This window comes from Kogia breviceps, chromosome 2 (assembly GCF_026419965.1).
Source record: "Kogia breviceps isolate mKogBre1 chromosome 2, mKogBre1 haplotype 1, whole genome shotgun sequence".
In the NCBI taxonomy this organism is placed as follows: Eukaryota; Metazoa; Chordata; class Mammalia; order Artiodactyla; family Physeteridae; genus Kogia; species Kogia breviceps.
This window is the reverse complement of record NC_081311.1, coordinates 189,395,609-189,414,807: the sequence shown is the minus strand read 5'-3', so window position 1 is coordinate 189,414,807 and position 19,199 is coordinate 189,395,609. Positions and strand designations below refer to the sequence as shown.

The window sequence follows — 19,199 nt, the reverse complement described above, 5'->3', positions numbered from 1 at the left end:
GCTTATAAGATACCTAAAATATTACTCTGTGATCCCTCTCCAAGTGTATTTTACCAAAACCTCACTTTCAATTTCATAATAAGACAATTTGCAATTGGAAGAGGAAAGTTTTCATAACTCTCTAGGGAAAATTAGATTTGGGAATTCGGAGATTATGTAGTGGGAGGAAGCTGGATCATCCTGTTTTTAAAAAAATCTAAATCATAATGACCCATTTATGGGTTCATAAGCAATGTTTATTTTGTAATAAAAGACTTCCAATTACAAGTAATGTTTTTTGCAACAATACATGAAGAAACACTAAGGCTCCATAACAGGTTATACCCAAACCAGGTAGCAATTCAATTCCACAACCAATACTTAGCTCTTAATACATTCAAAGCATCATGCTAAGTATGATAGCAGCATGTAGACAGGTGAAATCCAATCTTTACACTCGGTGAGTTGGCACTGTCTTAGAAGATAAGGCAAGTACAGGTAAATATGGATAGCGTTCAGGGTGGCATAGGTCCCTCAAGGTAAGGGGAGGAGGTCAGAAAATATTTCCTGGAGGAAAACAAATTGAAGCAGATTTTACAATGTTTGAAGCCACAAAATTCAAAATGACAATGATGATGATAACGATAAATAGAACATAGAAACAGCCAAAACAATAAGGAATGTTTATTAAGGTAGTACTCACAAGTTCTATTAATAATCTTATGAAGATCATATGATTTAATCCTCATAGTGACATTAAGAGAAGGTAGAGCCTTCTCATTTCAGGGATAAACATAGCTACAGCCTAGAGTGTTTAAATTAGTTGCCTATAGCCACAGATAGCTGATAGTGAAGGAATCAAAACTCAAATCCAGATTTATCTCATACCAGAGCTTAAACATTAACCTTATGACTTATCTCCTTGTTTCAGACTGATGCTTCTTCCTTCTCTGTGTGACTCACTCACTCTGTTCTGGGTTCTGGGATCTCTATTAAAAGAACCTGACCTGGTTTACTCTGTTCTAGAACTGTCATCCCAACAGTCAGAACCCAGTTATGTTAATACTGACAATGCTGATAAAGTGGAGGTAAACTAACAAGGACCAACGTGTTACCAGGATGATTTGACCCAATCACAGAGCCAAAGAGTGATTCCAGGATCCCCTGAAGCCCATTGCAAGTGAGAAATTTCTTCCATACATGACAGGAATCCAGTGTTCCTTGATCATCTTATCGACTACTACTAAGCATATCTTTCACTTAAAACCAGGTAAATTGGGAGTCAACCGGTGATCATCCCACAGGCGATGTGAAGTCCATTAGTTTCAAAAAGTTAAGAGGAAGAACTAGAAAAAGTCACCATATTCTCTAAAGTAATACAACCTGTATTAGAGCATGAATCCCATTGAAAGTGTGATGTCTTGAAGTTTTACCTGGAGTTCTGATGTACCAACCATAAAATCCTCAGAGTAGAGATTACAAATTTTGACTATGATCACTTAGGTATTTCTTTTGTGGAATTTTATTTTAAGGAATATCCTTGAAATAATTTGTTGTACTGTAGCATTCTTGTTGACATTTTAAAAGAAAAACAGACTTATTAACCTAAGAATTTGGTCAAAATAAAATCTAGATGCTTTGAAGAATCACAGTATTTGATTTTGTTCTTTGAAGATGCTGAAAGTAAATGTCTCCATTGCTCTTGTGATGGACACTTCCCCATGGGAACTCACCTTATTTATTGATTGCTGAAACGTGAAGGTCTTTTGGTATTAGGTGTTATTTTTATGTGATTCTATTTCTTTATCATTTAATTGTTTTTGCTCAGAATTTGCCTGTGGGCCCTTTGAATAGTGACAAAACAGCTGGTACGTGACAAGTTGCAAGAGTTAACAGCCACCTGTCACACTCCCAACTATGACACCAATGATAAACGCAATCCCAGTTTTAAATGGACCCATTTCTTTAACCTCAGAAAGTTGTCTTCATTCCTTTGAGCTGTCAAGAGGATAAAAGCATATCCACGATAACCTAAACCTAATTCACCATCTCTTTAATGCTTATCTCTTATTACCTTGTAGTGATTACCAAAAGATCATATAAATTAAAATCAAGGTCTGAGAAGCACATGAAGAATAAAGCACATTCTTAAGAAGCAGCATGAAAAATAAGACACATTTTAAGGGTAAAATGATGGACACCTTATCTAATAATTTATAAGATAATGAAAAATTATAATAAATTCAAAAAAATACTATTACCCTTGCATTATAAAAAAAGAAAAATTGTAAAAAGAAACATAGAAGTTGGCAAAATTTTAATGGGAATTTATATTATCACAATCATCTTCATATTTAAATCAAACACTGTCATGCCTGACATTTAAAAAATAACCAAATACGTACATAATATACCTCACTTATCTTTAAAGTTCAAAATTTCTAATATTATACTTTGATTTTGGCAGAATTTTTAAAAAATCTAAACATATACTTTTTTTAGTATGAAATGAAATTTCTACAATAATACAACCGAATAATAATGTATACAAAAACACCATGCATACTATCCTCACTATATAAGGATAAAAAGATAACTTAAATTTTTTTTTGTGGTACGCGGGCCTCTCACTTTTGTGGCCTCTCCCATTGCAGAGCACAGGCTCCGGATGCACAGGCTCAGTGGCCATGTTTCAGGGGCCCAGCTGCTCTGCGGCATGTGGGATTTTCCCGGACCAGGGCACGAACCCGTGTCCACTGCATCGGCAGGCGGATTCTCAACCACTGCGCCACTAGGGAAGCCCAGATAACTTAAATTAGAACAACATAGTAATAAAGCAAAAGTTAGAATTTGAGTGATTCAGAAACAGAAAAAATGAGGAAAGACTGTAAGTAAATTATAAGGAAACAAAAGAAAAATTGAATGAGATGAATACATATGACTCAACATATCAGTGATGTTAAAATATTATAACTATTTTGAGTTAAACTTCATATTAAAAGTTTAAAACACACAAGTTCAACCATAAAGCAAAACCCCCAGTTGCTACTTATTAAAAAATACAGCTAATCCAAAATTACCCCAAAATAAAAATAATGATAAAATAAATAAGACACAACAAGGCACAGAAAGGAAAAAATAAAGTAAAAAAGTCATGATAGAAATTAGAGAGAGAAATGTTCATCCACCAAAATTGTTTGCTTATCCTCATAAAAGGCATATAGCCATGGACATTTAAATTCTGAGTAGTATAAAATCTAAATGAGTAGTTTTTGTGACTTGTCCTAGATCACAGAGTGTATAAATTATAAAACAAGAAATTAACCACATTTCCTACAGTTAAAATCCAGAGTTCTTTCCATGTTGATCAAGTTTTCACAATACAGCTAGTGCTGGGACACCTGGAAATTACGTAAATAACATTAACATGAATTTATGTATGCACCCCTTAAAGGCTTCAAGTTTAAGAGGTCCAGCAACCTGTGATAATTTTCAAAGACTGACAAGATTATTGTTACTAGCCAGCCAGTTCCAGTGCAAAGTATGAAAATTTAGCCTTTGAGATCCTTTCACCTTCCCCCCCACGGCCCACCCCCCGCCCAGTCCTCCAAAGCCCTCTCCAAATGCACTCCTCTCTATTTCTTGTCACAAAGCACTCTGTGGCTGTCTCAGGGTGTACTTATTAGCACCATGTCTGCATCCTCTCCTTTGCCCTCACTCCGTGAAGAAACTTGCTAATGTTCTGCTCTACTGTAGCACATATAGTCATGGAGCAACTTCTAGTGCTATGTCAACTGGTGGTACTGCACTGCTTTTGGTCCTCTGCAAATGCAAGACTCCTTATCTTAATCAGAAGGTGCAAAGGAGAGCCTGAAAAGCTGGGAAGAGGAAAGTTACCTCGCCTTTCCTGTGCTCAGTATATTAAAAAACAAAACAAAATAAGACAAAACAAAGTGCCCTTCACTCCATCCCCAGAATGTTCCAATAGGTAACTCTTTTAGTATCTAAAATAGCAACTTCCATCATTCCAGATCCCTTACCTATTTAAGTTCATATTATTTATTTCCAACATTATATTTATATGTTTGTCTTCCCAGATAGAATATATACTACATGAGGACAGGGACTGTATCTGTTTTGTTCACTATATCCCCAGCTCCCTGGCACATAGTAGAGACTCAATAAACATTTGTGGAAGGAAAGAAGGAGTCAAGGAAGGAAGGAAGGGAGGAGGGGAGGGAGGGAGGAAGGGAAGGAGGGAGGGAAGAAGGGAGGGAAGAGGGCAAATGAAATAAAAGGGAATGGTGAATCCTGTTTTTCTGGAACAAGATAAAATTTTATGCTTCCTCATAAAACTAATGATCCCTATTTTTTCATAATATTTTACTGTGCTTTTTAAAAAAAAATAAATTTGTTTTACATTTGCATATCTTTCTAAATACTCACCTAAAAGGAAATCAAAACTAAATTACTTCTATGGTTGAGATATAGCTACCCTTACAAAGCAATCAGTTTCTTTTTACATGTTTCATATATAATGCCAAGGAATATTTCAAAAAAGTAAATTAACTTGAAACGACATAATTTTTGGTATTTTTCTGCCATATGTTTAAGCAATCACTAAGACATCCTTTACTTATAGATTCTCTATTCACATGTACTTCAGGTTAGCTATGTTGATGGCATATAAGTTTATAGAAAAATACATTGCCTCTGTGTAAAGGATCAATGAATCCCATGACACTTGGGAGGTAGTCTTCAATTCAGTTTTTTAGCTCTAAGTAAAATATTGTAAATTTGAATTTTTGCCTAGAGAGAAGTTAAATTATCAAGATTTATGCATCAGACTGTCTTTCAGATAATACTGAATATGTTATCATAGTTTTTATTTTTTAACCAAGAAAAATTCAGATACTTTATGAAATGATCCAATTAGTTTTCCCAATATCCAATGTCAGTAAATGACAAATAGTTCATTCTTACTGAAATGTGTCTTAAGGCATCTTTCATTAATGGGTACTATTTACCTTGCCTATGTAGCCTAAATAATATCTCATCAACTGTAATCGATAAAGTCCTTTCAATCCATGTATCCATCTAACATGGATTTTTACGTTAATACCTAATGGATGATTAGATGTTTCAATAATACCAAATTCTATAAAAGTTGCTTAATACTAAAAAAAAAACCTAATGGAGAAAATAAAATGTTAAAATTGCTGGGATAGTCATCATACATAGATTCAGGGGAGGTGGAAGAGAACCCTGAGCTCCAGATGAGGAACTCAGGACCCTCAATATCTTGATTTCAGCCTATAAGACACTGAGCAGAGAACCCATCTAGGCTGTGCTTTGATTTCTGACCTACAGAAAGAGTGAGACAACAAATAAGTGCTAGGTTAAGCCACTAAGTTTGTTGTAATTTATTATGCAGATAAAAATACTAATGCAGATCACCAGTCACATTACCTAGAATATATTGTATATATAGGTTGAACCACATGAAATTTCTGATATTTAACCATTTGTTTCACACAAAACAATGGCAATTTCATAGAGTTCAGTGAATTCATATGCTGATTAGTTAATTCTTTGTGGTTGTAGGATTGAGGTTCTCAGCAGCTAAAGGACACCTGCTGTTGCCTGTCATTCTCCATAGATAGTTCATATGGATTAGCAGGAGAATCTCTGACTTCTTCCATATCCAACCTCCAAATCTTCTTTTATTGGACTTGCTGATTAGGTCAGACCCACCCAAAATAATCTCCTTGTTGCTTAACCAAGAGTCAACTGACTAGTCACTTGATTTTAATTGTCAGTCTTAATTAAATCAGCAAAATCTCTTTACATTTGCTATGATCTATTGGTTAGAATCAAGTCATACATCTCACCCACACTCAAGAGGAGGGATTAAACAAAGCTGTGTGTCATTTTAACTTACTCTCATTTATGAACTGGTGAATTTGTTAATAAGATGTGGGTAAGAAAATAGTCTGTAATCTATTATCCAGAAAAGTGAAATCTCTCAATCTCTCTGTCCCTCTCTGTCTCTGTTTCTCTCTCTCTCTTCATTGTCTAGCTTATGTTCCAAGCAGCAGATAATTTTTTTAATTGTGAATAATTATCATTCTTTACCCATTAACTATTCACTATGATTTAGTCTGTATCAATTGTATTGTTGAGATATGTTACTTTTGCCAATATACCTTCTCTAAATGCCTGAGGCTACTGACTTATATCTAGAGATATTTTGTCTATTGACATAATTATGGGGCTTTGCATTTTGTTCAAATTGCTTTGGTGTTCTTGCTCTCTTAATTTATTTATTCATTCAAGAGTAATTTTTAAGAACTGATTATATGCCAAGGGAGGAGATGAATAAAGGTGTACAGGTTCAGAAGTAGAGCTTATAAACTACTGAGGCTGACCAACATTAGACAAATAATTACACACAAGTAGATAAATTGTGACTGTGACAATAGCTACTAGAAAAGAAAAAAAAAAAAAAAAACATGGTTTTAAATATATTTGGATAACCTGACCAAGTCAGGTAAGTCTGCCATATTTCCCTAAGCTAGGGATATTTGAAGTAGGTCTGAAAAATGAGAAGGAGTGATAGGCTAAGCAGAGAGAAAAGAACATTCCACACACAGGGCATTGCATGTACTAAGGCCTTGTGGTGGAAGGGAACATGAAAAGATTCAGGTTTTAGAAAAGCCCTGTTTAGGTGAAGTGTAAAGACTGGTACAGGATGAGGCTGGTGGAGAAGTTAGAGACTGGCTCATACTAGGCATATTAAATTCTATTATCATTCTAAGAGCAGTAGTAGATCATTAAAGAGTTATAAGCAGGGGAAGTAATATGATGGGATACAGTTTTAGATGGGGCAGTGGAAATAAAATAGAGGACATTCAGGGTAGCTTTGATTAGAACAGTTAAGAGGCTATTTAAGGATGAAAGTTGGATGTGGCAGCAGACAGAAGTAAGATAGAAGCAATGAGATGGACAAAGGTGTACAGATTTAAGAGATGTTTACCAGGCAATATTGATAGACTTTGGTTCTGGGTTGGATGTCTGGCAACTAACCATCCCAGTCTACCTGGAACTGATGGAGTTAGTGAGATACTAGATTAGATGAGGGACTTTCCATGCTAAAATCATGAAACTCCCTGTCAAACTGGGATGAGTTAGTTGGTCACCATAAGAGAGAAAGTGAAGGACAATCATTTCAGGCTTGAAAGTGAGTCTATCCATTTTGGCAGAGGAAATAATCAGAATCTAACTCCCATTGTGGGAAAAAACAGACACAGTGATTTCCTGAGTTAAATTTATAAACATCTTCCAAGCCTATAACTTCTCAGGCTTTTACTGTTCAACCATTTAGTATTCTTTTATATGTAACTACTGTTTATTCATTTATTTCTTCAATATTTCATGGATGCACTAAACCCATGGAACTGACATTCTAGTTGGGGTTGGGAAGAGAAAATAGATATACAGATAAGTAGTTTTTCAGAATACAATAAGAATTTTGGAAAAAGGTTTCCCATGTTGAGGGTTTCCAAGAGTGGTAACAGTTGTGAAGTGCCTTGTAATTTTAGTGCTTTCAAGAAAACCCTATCTGAGAAGGTAACATTGGAGCAAAGATCTGAAGCAGGTAAGGGATTATGTTAGTCTACTACATGGGGAGGGGCATTCAATTAGAGAAGTAAACAATGCAAATTCCTGAGATAATAATATACTTGGAAAGTTTGAGGAACTACAAAGAAGACCCGGAGTGTGGCTACAGCAGGGGTCAAAGGAAAATTCACTGGACTTGAAGCGGGTAATTGAGGTCATGTGTGTTGAGACTGTGCAGTTAATTCTTTTTTTTTTTTTTTTTGGTGGTACGTGGGCCTCTCACTGCTGTGGCCTCTCCCGTTGCGGAGCACAGGCTCCTGACGCGCAGGCCTAGCGGCCATGGCTCACGGGCCCAGCCGCTCCACGGCACGTGGGATCCTCCCAGACTGGGGCACGAACCCATGTCCCCTGCATCAGCAGGCGGACCCTCAACCACTGCGCCACCAGGGAAGCCCTGTGCAGTTAATTCTTGATGAACTGTTTGATGGAGGACAACAGAAATACAAATTAATCTTGATGTTTTCTTTTTAGTAGTGCCATCACTGCTTGCCTAAATTTGCTCTATATCTTATTCTTGCAAATATGATTTTTTTTGCCTTTTCAGCTTTGTTCTAAAAACTTATATAATCTCTGAGTCATTTCTTCTCTTTCTCTTTTTCTGTGTATAGGGGGTGTGTGTTTAAGATGGTAGAAAGGGGACAAATGTTTACTGAGGATTTCAACAGGCAAGACACTATACTAGGCATTTTTCATGAATTTTAATTATTATTAGATTATCACAATGTTAGGGATGAATCTCCTAGTAGTCAAACAGTACACAATGACATACCGATATATACTTTGCACAGCAGTTTCAAATTTATATCTGACTTTGAAATCCATGATGTTGAAATGTTTGAAGGAGGAATCAGTGAATAGCGAGAGCTAACTTCATACATACAACTATATATTTATATTAATACACAATAATACTATATATAGGTATAAATACACATGCATTCATAAAATGTATATAAGGTGAGATATAAAGCAAAGATATTGTCAGATTAAAATGAAATTTGGCAGAAAAGTCTTCCAGATGAATCCATAACAAGTAATAAAGTAAACAATAAAAGTTATTAATCAGGAAACTTAAAAAAAAAACTAGAAAAGAAGGTTCTTTTTACAATACCAGTGGTCTGAAATAAAGGATGTTCTGAGGATGGGAATGAGGGAGATTAAGAAAATGGTGGTGGAGTGTATCCTAACTAATTAACTCTGAAAGACAAAGTGTAGCTTCAGGAATCAGTAGGGTAGTAGAGATGCCCAAGAGAGGTGTAGAAGGAGGGCTATGGGAAGAAAAGGGGAAGAAACAGAGATGTTTAAAATGCCACAGAACAAGTCACTGAAACTGACTACACTCGGCTCCAGAATGGCTTCACCACAGAGTGAAATAATGGAAGTCTGCTTGAGCTCTGTTCATTGGAATATTCTGAACATTATGACCTTCCTAAGTGGATGCCAGGTGCCACCGGCAATTCTTCCAGCTGAGCACTGCATCTGGATTTGACTTGATTTGCCCTTAACTGTCACCATTTTGGGACAGTAAGTACTACCAAACCTTTGTGACTTGTTAGCCTTTTAGTTGGGATTTTAAAACACCATAAGGGAATTATCCTTCAGCTCTACATGTAGCACAGCAAGAGGTAGGGAGTTTATTTATCACGTGTGTATTTGCTGAGATTCTGACAAGAAGCTTTTCAGAAAATCAAAATGGAAGGAACGCAGAACTGTGATGGCAGGGAATGCTCTGATATGCATACAGAGAGTGTACTTTCCAGGATTGTTAAAAGAAAGTGAAACTATCTTCCTCCAGTGTTCCTGAGACTATGGTGGGGATTCTGGCTTCAAAGAACAATGATCACAGCTCCATGGTTACCATGATGCAGAAAACAGAGAGCCTGAAAAGAAAGGAACTACCTTTCGGTGAGAAAAAAACAAAAAAATCCTGGCAACAAAGGTTAACACTGGAACTATATTTTAGATGATATGATGCAATCTGTTTCAGTGGAAGTCTTTATAAATAGAACAGCATTTAATATGTTAATTTATATTTTAAATTAAATTTTTATAAATCTCTATATTAATATTTTATAAATTAACATACTTTTAAATTAAAATGTTAATATGCTAATATTCTCTATAGGAGAGTAGAGGTGTGGTTCTGCATAAGGTACACTACAAATTAGTTAACTATTGTAGATTTTTTCCATGGGCAGTTTAGATTTAATTATTGATAATTATTCATTAACAAATACTTATTGATAGCAAATTAATGTGTATGATAAGCCACTTTTGCTCATTGCACTGGCCTTGTTTATGGTTCTCAGTTTCCTACAATGTACATTTCCTCAGCATGGACTTATAGCCTAACCCACTTTTCTAAGGTTCTAAAACCCCCAGCTACACCTATCCACTCTATTCTAGCATCCTTGGTTACTTATGATTAGCTCTTTAGTATATTCATATTTGTATCTCGGTAGCATGAACTATTCATTTTCTATTTCATGATATTTTCTCATCTTCTATCATCTCCCCTATTTATACTTCAAGTCCCAAATTCCAGGTTACCTCCCTGGAGAAGGTCCCTAAGTCTTTGATCTTTCCACTTCAGGGATACATTTATGAAGATACCCAGTCACAAAGTAGCCTCTGCTACTCCACCATGTCTAATTCACTATTGACCCTGATATGCTAATTCCTCCTTAAACTCACCAAACATAAACATTAAGTCCATAAAAAAAAAATCCCTCCTTAATCCTCCTACATAGTTACTCCCAGTTTTCCTCTGGGATGTGTTCTCTATTGCTTCAGCACAATTAGTACACCTAACTTTGGTATGTTTTATAGGAGTGCTGCTGGTGGACTTGGCAGGACACACCAAGAACTTTCCAATCACGAGTTATAATTTACCTCCCCCATCAGAGTATTTCTATTTCCCACTGGGAAAATCATTGTCAATAATGAGAAATAATATTCTTGGGAGAACATTACCCATTTTTTTTTTCGGAGGCAGGAAAGGTGGTAAATCAGTAGATCTACAGAAATGGTAAGCAAGGTATTTAATACACTTTATCGAAAAATGCACTTTTATATCCTCTGATCATGTGTCTTATGATGTCCTCACACCAAAAATACACCCTTCCCCCAAACACATCATGCACTTTCTTGTCACTGAGATGCAGTCTCTAGTTCACCAATTCCATTATCAATATTCTTTGTGTTAAATCTCTGTCTAAAATCCAGCCCAACTCTCATTTTTTTCTGGGAAATTGTCTCCAATTCTAACATTCAAAATAAATCACCTTCTCTTCTAGGTTCCCATAACCCTTGAACTTGTATTAAACTTAATTTTGTATATATTCATCTCCCTATCTGGATTATGAGGCCTTTGGGCTTTACAAGTCTACATCTTTTCACTCTTTATAGCCAATACAGTTCTTTGAAAACATAGCTGCTCAATATGTGTATATAATTGATTAGCTTCAGAGGCATTGACCCATATAACAAAATTATCAAGTGACTTTTAATAGTCCAGGATTTCAAGTTAGCATTTTAACATAGCAGTCACTTCTGGTTTAAAAAACAGAGGTGGTAGCTTCTCAAGCCATTGTTGATGGGCAAGTTCAGTGAGGAAGCCAAATTATAGATCTAAATATTACCTCAAAGCACCAAGTTACAAAGGAAATGAAATTTTCTGGAAGAACAGCTCCTATAGGTTGTATGGTGACCTAATGTACAGTCTTCTCCCACACAGGGATGTTGCTTGGAAAATAGCTATCGTCAACAAAAAGCAGAGTATCTGCTTCCCTAAGAAAATTAGTCATAATGTTCTTGTTCTTTTGTCCCCCACGACTCCTAAAGCTGGAATACTTTAGGTTGAAACAGAAAAAAATCATTTTTTTTTTGCCAAATATCATCAAATATCATTGATGCTATATGGTCCAAAACAATCCATACCTCCTAACTCTAACCTGTGCTGTGACAGTTGAGTTGATTAGGTTGTACATTTCTTTGTTTCATGTTATTCTGAATGATGTACTCTCCTTGTGAAGATTGGACTAGGTTGTCCCCCATCTCCTTAGCAACAAATATACACACACTTCATAAAAGGAATACTTCCTGCAGATCGTGGATCTTAACCATTTGCTATTTATTTTTATTGGTTTCACACTGAGAGTGATGTTTCCTTGAGCTTGGCCTTCATTGTATTAAGAAAGCTAAAACAACCAGACTGACTAAAGTATAGTTACTATCTTTAGAGACTTTTATCATATCACTTCTGATCTGTAAATATTAAAGTTTAGAAATTAGACCTAATCATGGTACACAATGCACTTTGTTGTAGTGAATCCATCTTAGATTACTGCCAACATAAAATAGTCTTCTTTAAAAATATCAAATCAGGATTGTTCTGATTAAGAATCATTTCACAAATTTGGGATCTCACAGCATGGATACTGAGACAGAGTTGAAAACAGTTTTAGTGTACAGTCTAACAAAGTTGATAATAATATTTTAAAATCATTTAAAAAATAATATTTATAACATTTAGCAGTAAAATTTGTTATAGATTTTTATTTCCAAATTTTACCACTTGGGAAATATTACTACTAGGAAATAGATTATCTAGGAAATTCATTACACTTTGGTATCTTCACATTTACAGATTTCTTTTTTTTTCCTTCTTCTATTTTTCTCTCCATTCCTCCTAGAAATCTTTGGCTCAGGCATTTGCTTACTTTTCCATTAATAATAACTACAAGTTGAAGGTGATAGCAAAGTTTACATAAGCAAGTGGGTTGATTGAAAGAACAGGGAGTCCAAAGTCACATGTTGATGGAAAAATAGGGTTATACAGTGGAAAGATAAAAGATGAGACTGTTAATTATTGTGTAAACATGTGTGATGCTAATAATACTCCACCTGCCCACAAGACCCAGCAACACTTCTTTTTAGCCTTACATATTTAAGGTTTTTGGAAAAGTATGTAAGTTTTTTCAAGTAAAATTTTTAGAGTAGTTTTAGATTTATGTAAAACTTGCAAAGATTGTACAGAGTTCCCACATACCCCACACCTAGTTTTTCCTATTATTAATATTAGAAATTGGTTCTAATATTAATAATAGGAAATTAATGAACCAATATTGATCCATTATTATTCACTAAAGTTCATACTTTATTCAGATTTTGCTAGTGTTTACCTTATGGCCTTTTTCTGTTACAGAATCCCATCCAGGATATCACATTACATTTAGTCATCATGACCATGATTATGATCATGTCTCCTTATGCTTTCCTTCATTGTGACAATTTCTAGGACTTTCCTTGTTTTTGATGACCTTGACAATTTTTGAGGAATACTGATCAGACATTTTATAGAATGTTCCTTGGTTGGGATTTGTCTGCCATTGTTTGGGCTGCAGTGTTTTGAGGAATAAGATTAAGTGCCGTTTTCATCTTGTAATATCAAGGATACATACTATTAACTTGATTTATCACTGTTGAGTTAAACTTTATCTCCTGTCTGAGGTAGTTTGTCAGTTTTCTCCATTGTAAAATTATTATTTTTATCCCCTTTCAATACTGTACTCTTTGGAAGAGAGTCATTATGTAAAGTCCATACTTAAGGAGTGGGGAGTAATTGAGGAAGCCTCCTTGAGGGCAGAGTACCTGCACAAATTATTTAGAATTCTTCTGCCTGGGAGATTTATTTATTCTTTCTGATTAATTTATTTTCCTCTTAAAGTTAAATAATCAATCTAGATTCATGGTTATTTATTTTTACTTTGGCTATAATCCAACACTATTTATTCTGTTACTAAAATTGCTCCAGCTTTGATCATTGGTAGCTCTTTCCATTGGCTCCTGTGTCCCTTTGACATATCTCTATTCTTTTTTTTTTTTTTTTTTTTCTTGAGCACCTCACACTTTTTGGCACAGCAACATGCCATATATTAAGGTTCAATATTTTTGCTGTAAAGTCCTGTGTGTTTTGACAAATAACTTGTGTGTTATGCCCATAATTATGCTATCATACAGAATACTTTCAATGCACTAAAAAGGCCCACATGCTTTTCTTATTAAACTATTTCTCCTTCCCAAATCCCTGGCAACCACTGATATTTTTGTTGTTTCTATAGTTTTATATTTTCCAGAATGTCATATAAATGGAGTCATACAGTACACAGTCTTTTCAGACTGATTTCTTTAGCTTAGCAGAATGCTTTAAGATTCATCCATATTTTTGTGTGGCTTGATACTTCATTTCTTTTTATTGTGAATAATATTCCATAGTATGATATATCACAGTTTGTTTATCCATTCACTTATTGAAAGCCATTTTGAATAAAACAGCTACAAATATTTGTGTGTAGGATTTTGTATGTGCATAAGTTTTTAAATCAGTTGGGTAAATATGTACAATCACAACTGCTGTATCATATGGTGAAACTGTCAAACTCTCTGCCAAGGTGACTGTGCTATTTTACATTCGACCAGAAATGAATGAAAGTTCCTGTTGCTCTGCAAACTTGCAGGTAAGTTTTATTGTCAAGTTTTGGATTTAAGCCATTCCAAAACTTGTATCTCATTGTTTTTAATTTGCATTTCCCTAATGACAAATGATATTGAGCATTTTTTTCATATGCTTCTAATCTGTGTATCTTCTTTAGTGAAGTGTCTGTTCAGATATTTTGCCCATTTTGCCCATTTTTTAGATTTGATTGTGTGTTTTCTTATTGTTGATTTTAAGAGTTCTTTATATATTTTGGTTACAAGTCCTTGTTCAGGTATATATTTTGCTAAATTTTTTCCTAGGTTGTGACTACTTATCTTCTCATTCCCATAATAGTGTTTTTCACAGATGTGAAATTTTAATTTAATTTAATAAATTTAATAAAATACAAATTATTAATTATTATTATTTCATGGATGCTTATGTTGTGTTGTATGTAACAACTCATCACCAAACACAAGGGCATCTAGATTTTATCTTATGTTTTCTTCTAAAAATTATAGTTTTTCCATTTATGTCTGTGATCCATTTTCAGTTAATTTTTCTATAATTTGCAAGAGCTGTGTCTGAGTTCTTTTTGTTCTTTCCTTTTTGCTTTTTTTTTTTTTTTTTTTTGACATATGGACCTCTAATAGTTCCAGCACAAGTTGATGAAAATACTACTCTTTCTTCCTTTGCACCTTTTTAAAAAATGATTTGAATAACTTTGTTGGGTTTTAAGTGTCTACTGTTTTACCAGTATCACTTTATTATTTTTATAATATGTCTTTAAAGTGAGTAGTGTAACTTCTCCAACTTTATTCTTCTTTTTCAATACTGTGTTTGTTATTCCAAGTCATTTGCTCTTCCATATAATTTTCAGAATCAGTGTGTTGATATCTACAAAATAGCTTGCAGGGATTTTGATTGAAATTGCAATTATTTTATAGATCAGGGTGGGAAAAATTGACATCTTAATAATTGAGCCTTCCAATTCATGAACATGGAATATTTCTCTATTTATAGACAATCTTTTATTATTGCTCTCATCAGTGTTTTGTAGTTTTCTGAAAATATATCACACCCAAGTTTTGACAGATTTTTTCTTAAGTATTTCATTTTTGGCATTATTGTAAAATGTATTTTTAAAATTTTAAATTTCTTTTGTTCAATGCTTGTATACAGGAAAACAATGGACTTTTGTATAGTGCCCTTTATCCTGAAACTTTGCTATACTCACTTATTAACTCAATGAGTATCTGTAGATTCTTTGAGGTTTTCTACATATACAACTTTGTTCTTGATGAATAAAGGCAGTTTTATTTCTTCCTTTCAAATCAGTATACATTTTTAGCCCAGGGCTTCTAGTGTGATACATGAATACACATACAACTGATGATGACAACGTGATAAAGGTAATGATCTACCCCTAAAGGTGAGAACTTAAAAGTTATTATCAGTGGCAACATTGTGGATTGCTTCACAAACATATTATTAGTGCCCTTAAGGGAACATGGTAGTGTCCTAAGGCCATTCAACACCATAGGGTAAACGATATATGTGTATCAGAGCATGAACATTGTCCAAAGTCATGTAGAAATTGCAAAAACAACAACAAAAAATGTATATTCCATAGAGCTGAATACAAAAATCTATATAGTTTTTAAAAATAGAACACAAGACCTAGGGATTTTGTACTTACAAGAATCTGCTTATATTCTGCCTCCAAGACCTCCTGAGAATGTTCCTTTGTATAGCTCAGAATATTTGTATTTAACAAGATTATCTTATGAAGTTTAAGGCTTTGAAAGCTCAATGAAATTTAGAATCAATTTGCCATCAGAAAAAAATTAAATTCACTATATAGATGATAGATAGACAGCAGGTGGTGGCCAATAAGTTGTTGAATATATTCATGTCTTCTCTCTCTCTCTCTCTCTCTCTCTCTCTCTCTCTCTCTCTGTCATTGGCAACTGGGTCTCTGGGACTGACAAAAGAGTCACTTTGAACAACAGCCAGATGTTACTCTAATTGGACATACTTTAAAAAATATGTCATGCTGTACTGTCATTAATTAAGTACAAAGACTCTACCAATCATGTTACCTGAAGATCTGCTTGGCCATCAGTCTCTTGTCTCTCTCTTTGGCAATGGTGAGGTGAATACCTTTTCCTTGGGGAAGAGAAATACATGATTTGTTGCCTTTGCCAGTAACAAAAATGTTGGAGAGCTGGGTGACAAAGCTGCTGCCATTGGCATCTTTGACATGAACCACATCAAAAGAACCAGGATGTCACACCAATTCTTCCCAAGTTAGCACCTCCAGTCACTCTTTACACAGTGTCAAACTTGATGAAATCAATATTCTTGCCAGTCTCCAAATCAATCTGAATGATGTCATTCATCTTGGGATCAGGGGATCAGGGTAGCAGATGGTGTGAACTTCATGAGTCACCAGATGTGCGATTCCTCTTGTGCCCATAGAGTTCTTTCTCACGTTGTACAACTTGTACTTGGCCTTTCCTCAGGTGCAATATGATGAACAGCAAAGTAAACCTTGGTGTCATAGATTAGACCAAAATTCTCTCCGGTCTTGTCAATATTGATAGCGTCCATAAATCCAGCAACTGTACGTTGTATCAGTTCAGACCTTGTCATCAATCTTAATGGATTGCTGCATGAGATCTTTAGTGCATCTCCTGTCAGCGTATGCTTAGTATGTTCCTTAGGAAACTGATAAGGAGACATTTGCTGTTTGTGGGAACCATTAAATGGATGAGGAGCAAACACACTGGTCAGTTAACAGCTTCTAGTCTACTGGAGCTGATACATGCTTCAGATGCTTGGCACTGCAAGCCATAGCTGTGCTAGGCACAAAAAGAGCCGTACTTGTTTGTTTTTCGATAGAAGGACAGCTTGAGCTCTCTTTATTTGCTGTGTGATCAAATTGACTTAAAAATCTTAACAGTTTAAGTCCTGTTTTGAGACTAAAGCTGTAATAAAAAAATACCTTGGTGTTATATACTACTTTATATCTACTTTTAAAAATTGAACTCAAAAAAAAAAAAAAAAAATTGAACTCAACTGAAAGTTTAGTCAAATTATTCAAAAAAAAAAAAAGGAACTTACTGTATTGGAAAGATATGGAGAAGACTCACTAAATCAAAGGAATAGCTAAAAATCCATTGGGTCTCAGGGAGGAAAAGAACTTGGATCTCACCCAAGATCTAAGTAGCAGAAATTAATACATCGTTACTTAAGGTCTTCAATTCTGAGAAGAATCAATTTCATCCATTTTTTTCCCTTCATTCCTGAGTTGTTTAGGTAAATATTCAAACTGTCAGTGAAGAGAGGACAATCGACCCTCCGTGTTTATGTGTTCCTCAAATTCAACCAACTACGAATCAGAAGTATTCAGAAAAAATATTTCAAAAAAGTTCCAAAAGGCAAACTTGAATTTGCTGTGTACCAGCAATTATTTACATAGAATTTACATTGTATTAAGTATTATAAGTAATATAGAAATGATTTAAAGGGTACGTACAGAGGACATGCATAGGTTATATGCAAATACTGTGCCGTTTTATATAAGAGGCTTAAGCATCTATGGGTATTGGTATCTGATAATTCTCTGCACCAAATTATGACTAATTAGATTTTATGAGTGTGAAAAAATAGATTCTTTAATAAAAAGGCTGAAATTATGGGACTTCTCTGTTATAGCAGTCAGCTTTCTTTTAATTAATATAAATGCACACAACGTAGGGTTGTTATGGGACTTACATGAAATAATGCATGCAAAAAGCTTAAAAGAGTTCTCAACATGTACAAAGACCTGCATAAATATTAATTGCTATGACTAACTAATCTGTGTTTAGCTGAACAGGAAGGAAGCAAGTCATATTTAATTATTCCCCAAAAGATTATTAGAATTCATTTGTCTGAATAAATTTTTAGCTGACTAAATTTTTAAAAATTTTTCATTTTATTTAGGGTCAGTGCTTAAATTTACAGGTATCTGCTACAAGTTAAAATGTTGAAGTATCAAAGAAAACAGAGTATTATTTCATTTTGCAAATATATCTAAGCATTATATTTCAGCTTTAAAAATTGGTGTTTCCAAAGGCTCTTTTAGGCCTATCTTTATATATATATATATATATATATATATTTATATTTATCTAACTAAAATATCCAGGTAGAGATTGGTAATGTAGCTATTAAGGCAAATGTGTGTGAAAATTAAAAATAAGTCATGTTGGCCTTTTGCCCTTTAAACTCATACAATAAGTACTGAATTTTTAAAAAGATGAAATAAAAATTAACTAAATGTATCTCAAATCAGCAACTTCAATATTTTCATGAGCAGCTTGCTAAGAAAAACTAAAAGCCAAAAATTTCTGTCAAGCAGACATAGCTAATTCCAGATTATTTGCCTACTATCTGTGGAAATATTTAATTGCCTTTATTCTTCCTCATCTAAGTTCAGAGCATTGGAGAGAAAGGTGCCTAGTCAGAGTGTTGGCTTGGGTTGAATGACCCATTTTCATACCCATACAAGAAAGTAGACTCCAAAGTGGCAAGCACTATTCCAAGGTGAACAGATATAAATTCTTAATCAAATTTCCATGTCTGAGAAATATAAGTTTAATTTCTTTAAAAGCAAGCTTGACCTTGATGTAATTCTGCTTAAGGTGTAGGATTTGGAGTAAAAACATAATCTCAATCTTGTCTCACTTGTATGGATTTGGTAGTTTGATGATCTCAAAAACCTTGTAAGTGGTCCCTAAGCATGAACTTTAAGTATGTAATTAGAGCAATGTGCGGCCATAATCCTAACCTGGAAACTCCTAATACAAAAGTATATAAACTATCTAACCAAAATTATGATATTTATAATTTTCTATGCTTACAAGATTCCTTGTACTAGCAAAATTAGGGTGCCTCTCACATGGCATTCTACTTGAATCTGCAAATGTCTTGAGAACAGGTTTGTGTTTTGTTCATTAACCAGAAAGCATCCAAAACTTGGAAGGAAATGTTTATACAACTCAATATTTACCTG

The 19,199-nt window shown here is 34.4% G+C and overlaps 1 protein-coding gene and 1 pseudogene across 1 annotated transcript in view; both read right to left on the bottom strand.

The window, feature by feature from the left end:
* Window positions 1-217: 217 nt before the first annotated feature.
* Window positions 218-19,199, bottom strand: part of NYAP2 (neuronal tyrosine-phosphorylated phosphoinositide-3-kinase adaptor 2) — a 423,148-nt gene continuing 404,166 nt past the window's right edge. The window contains exon 8 of the mRNA XM_067027008.1: window positions 218-546. Within this exon, the coding sequence (XP_066883109.1) occupies window positions 514-546 (33 nt within the window). The 3' untranslated portion in view covers window positions 218-513. The remainder of the gene's footprint in view (window positions 547-19,199) is intronic.
* On the bottom strand, window positions 16,236-16,843 carry LOC131750452 (small ribosomal subunit protein eS4, X isoform-like; annotated as a pseudogene).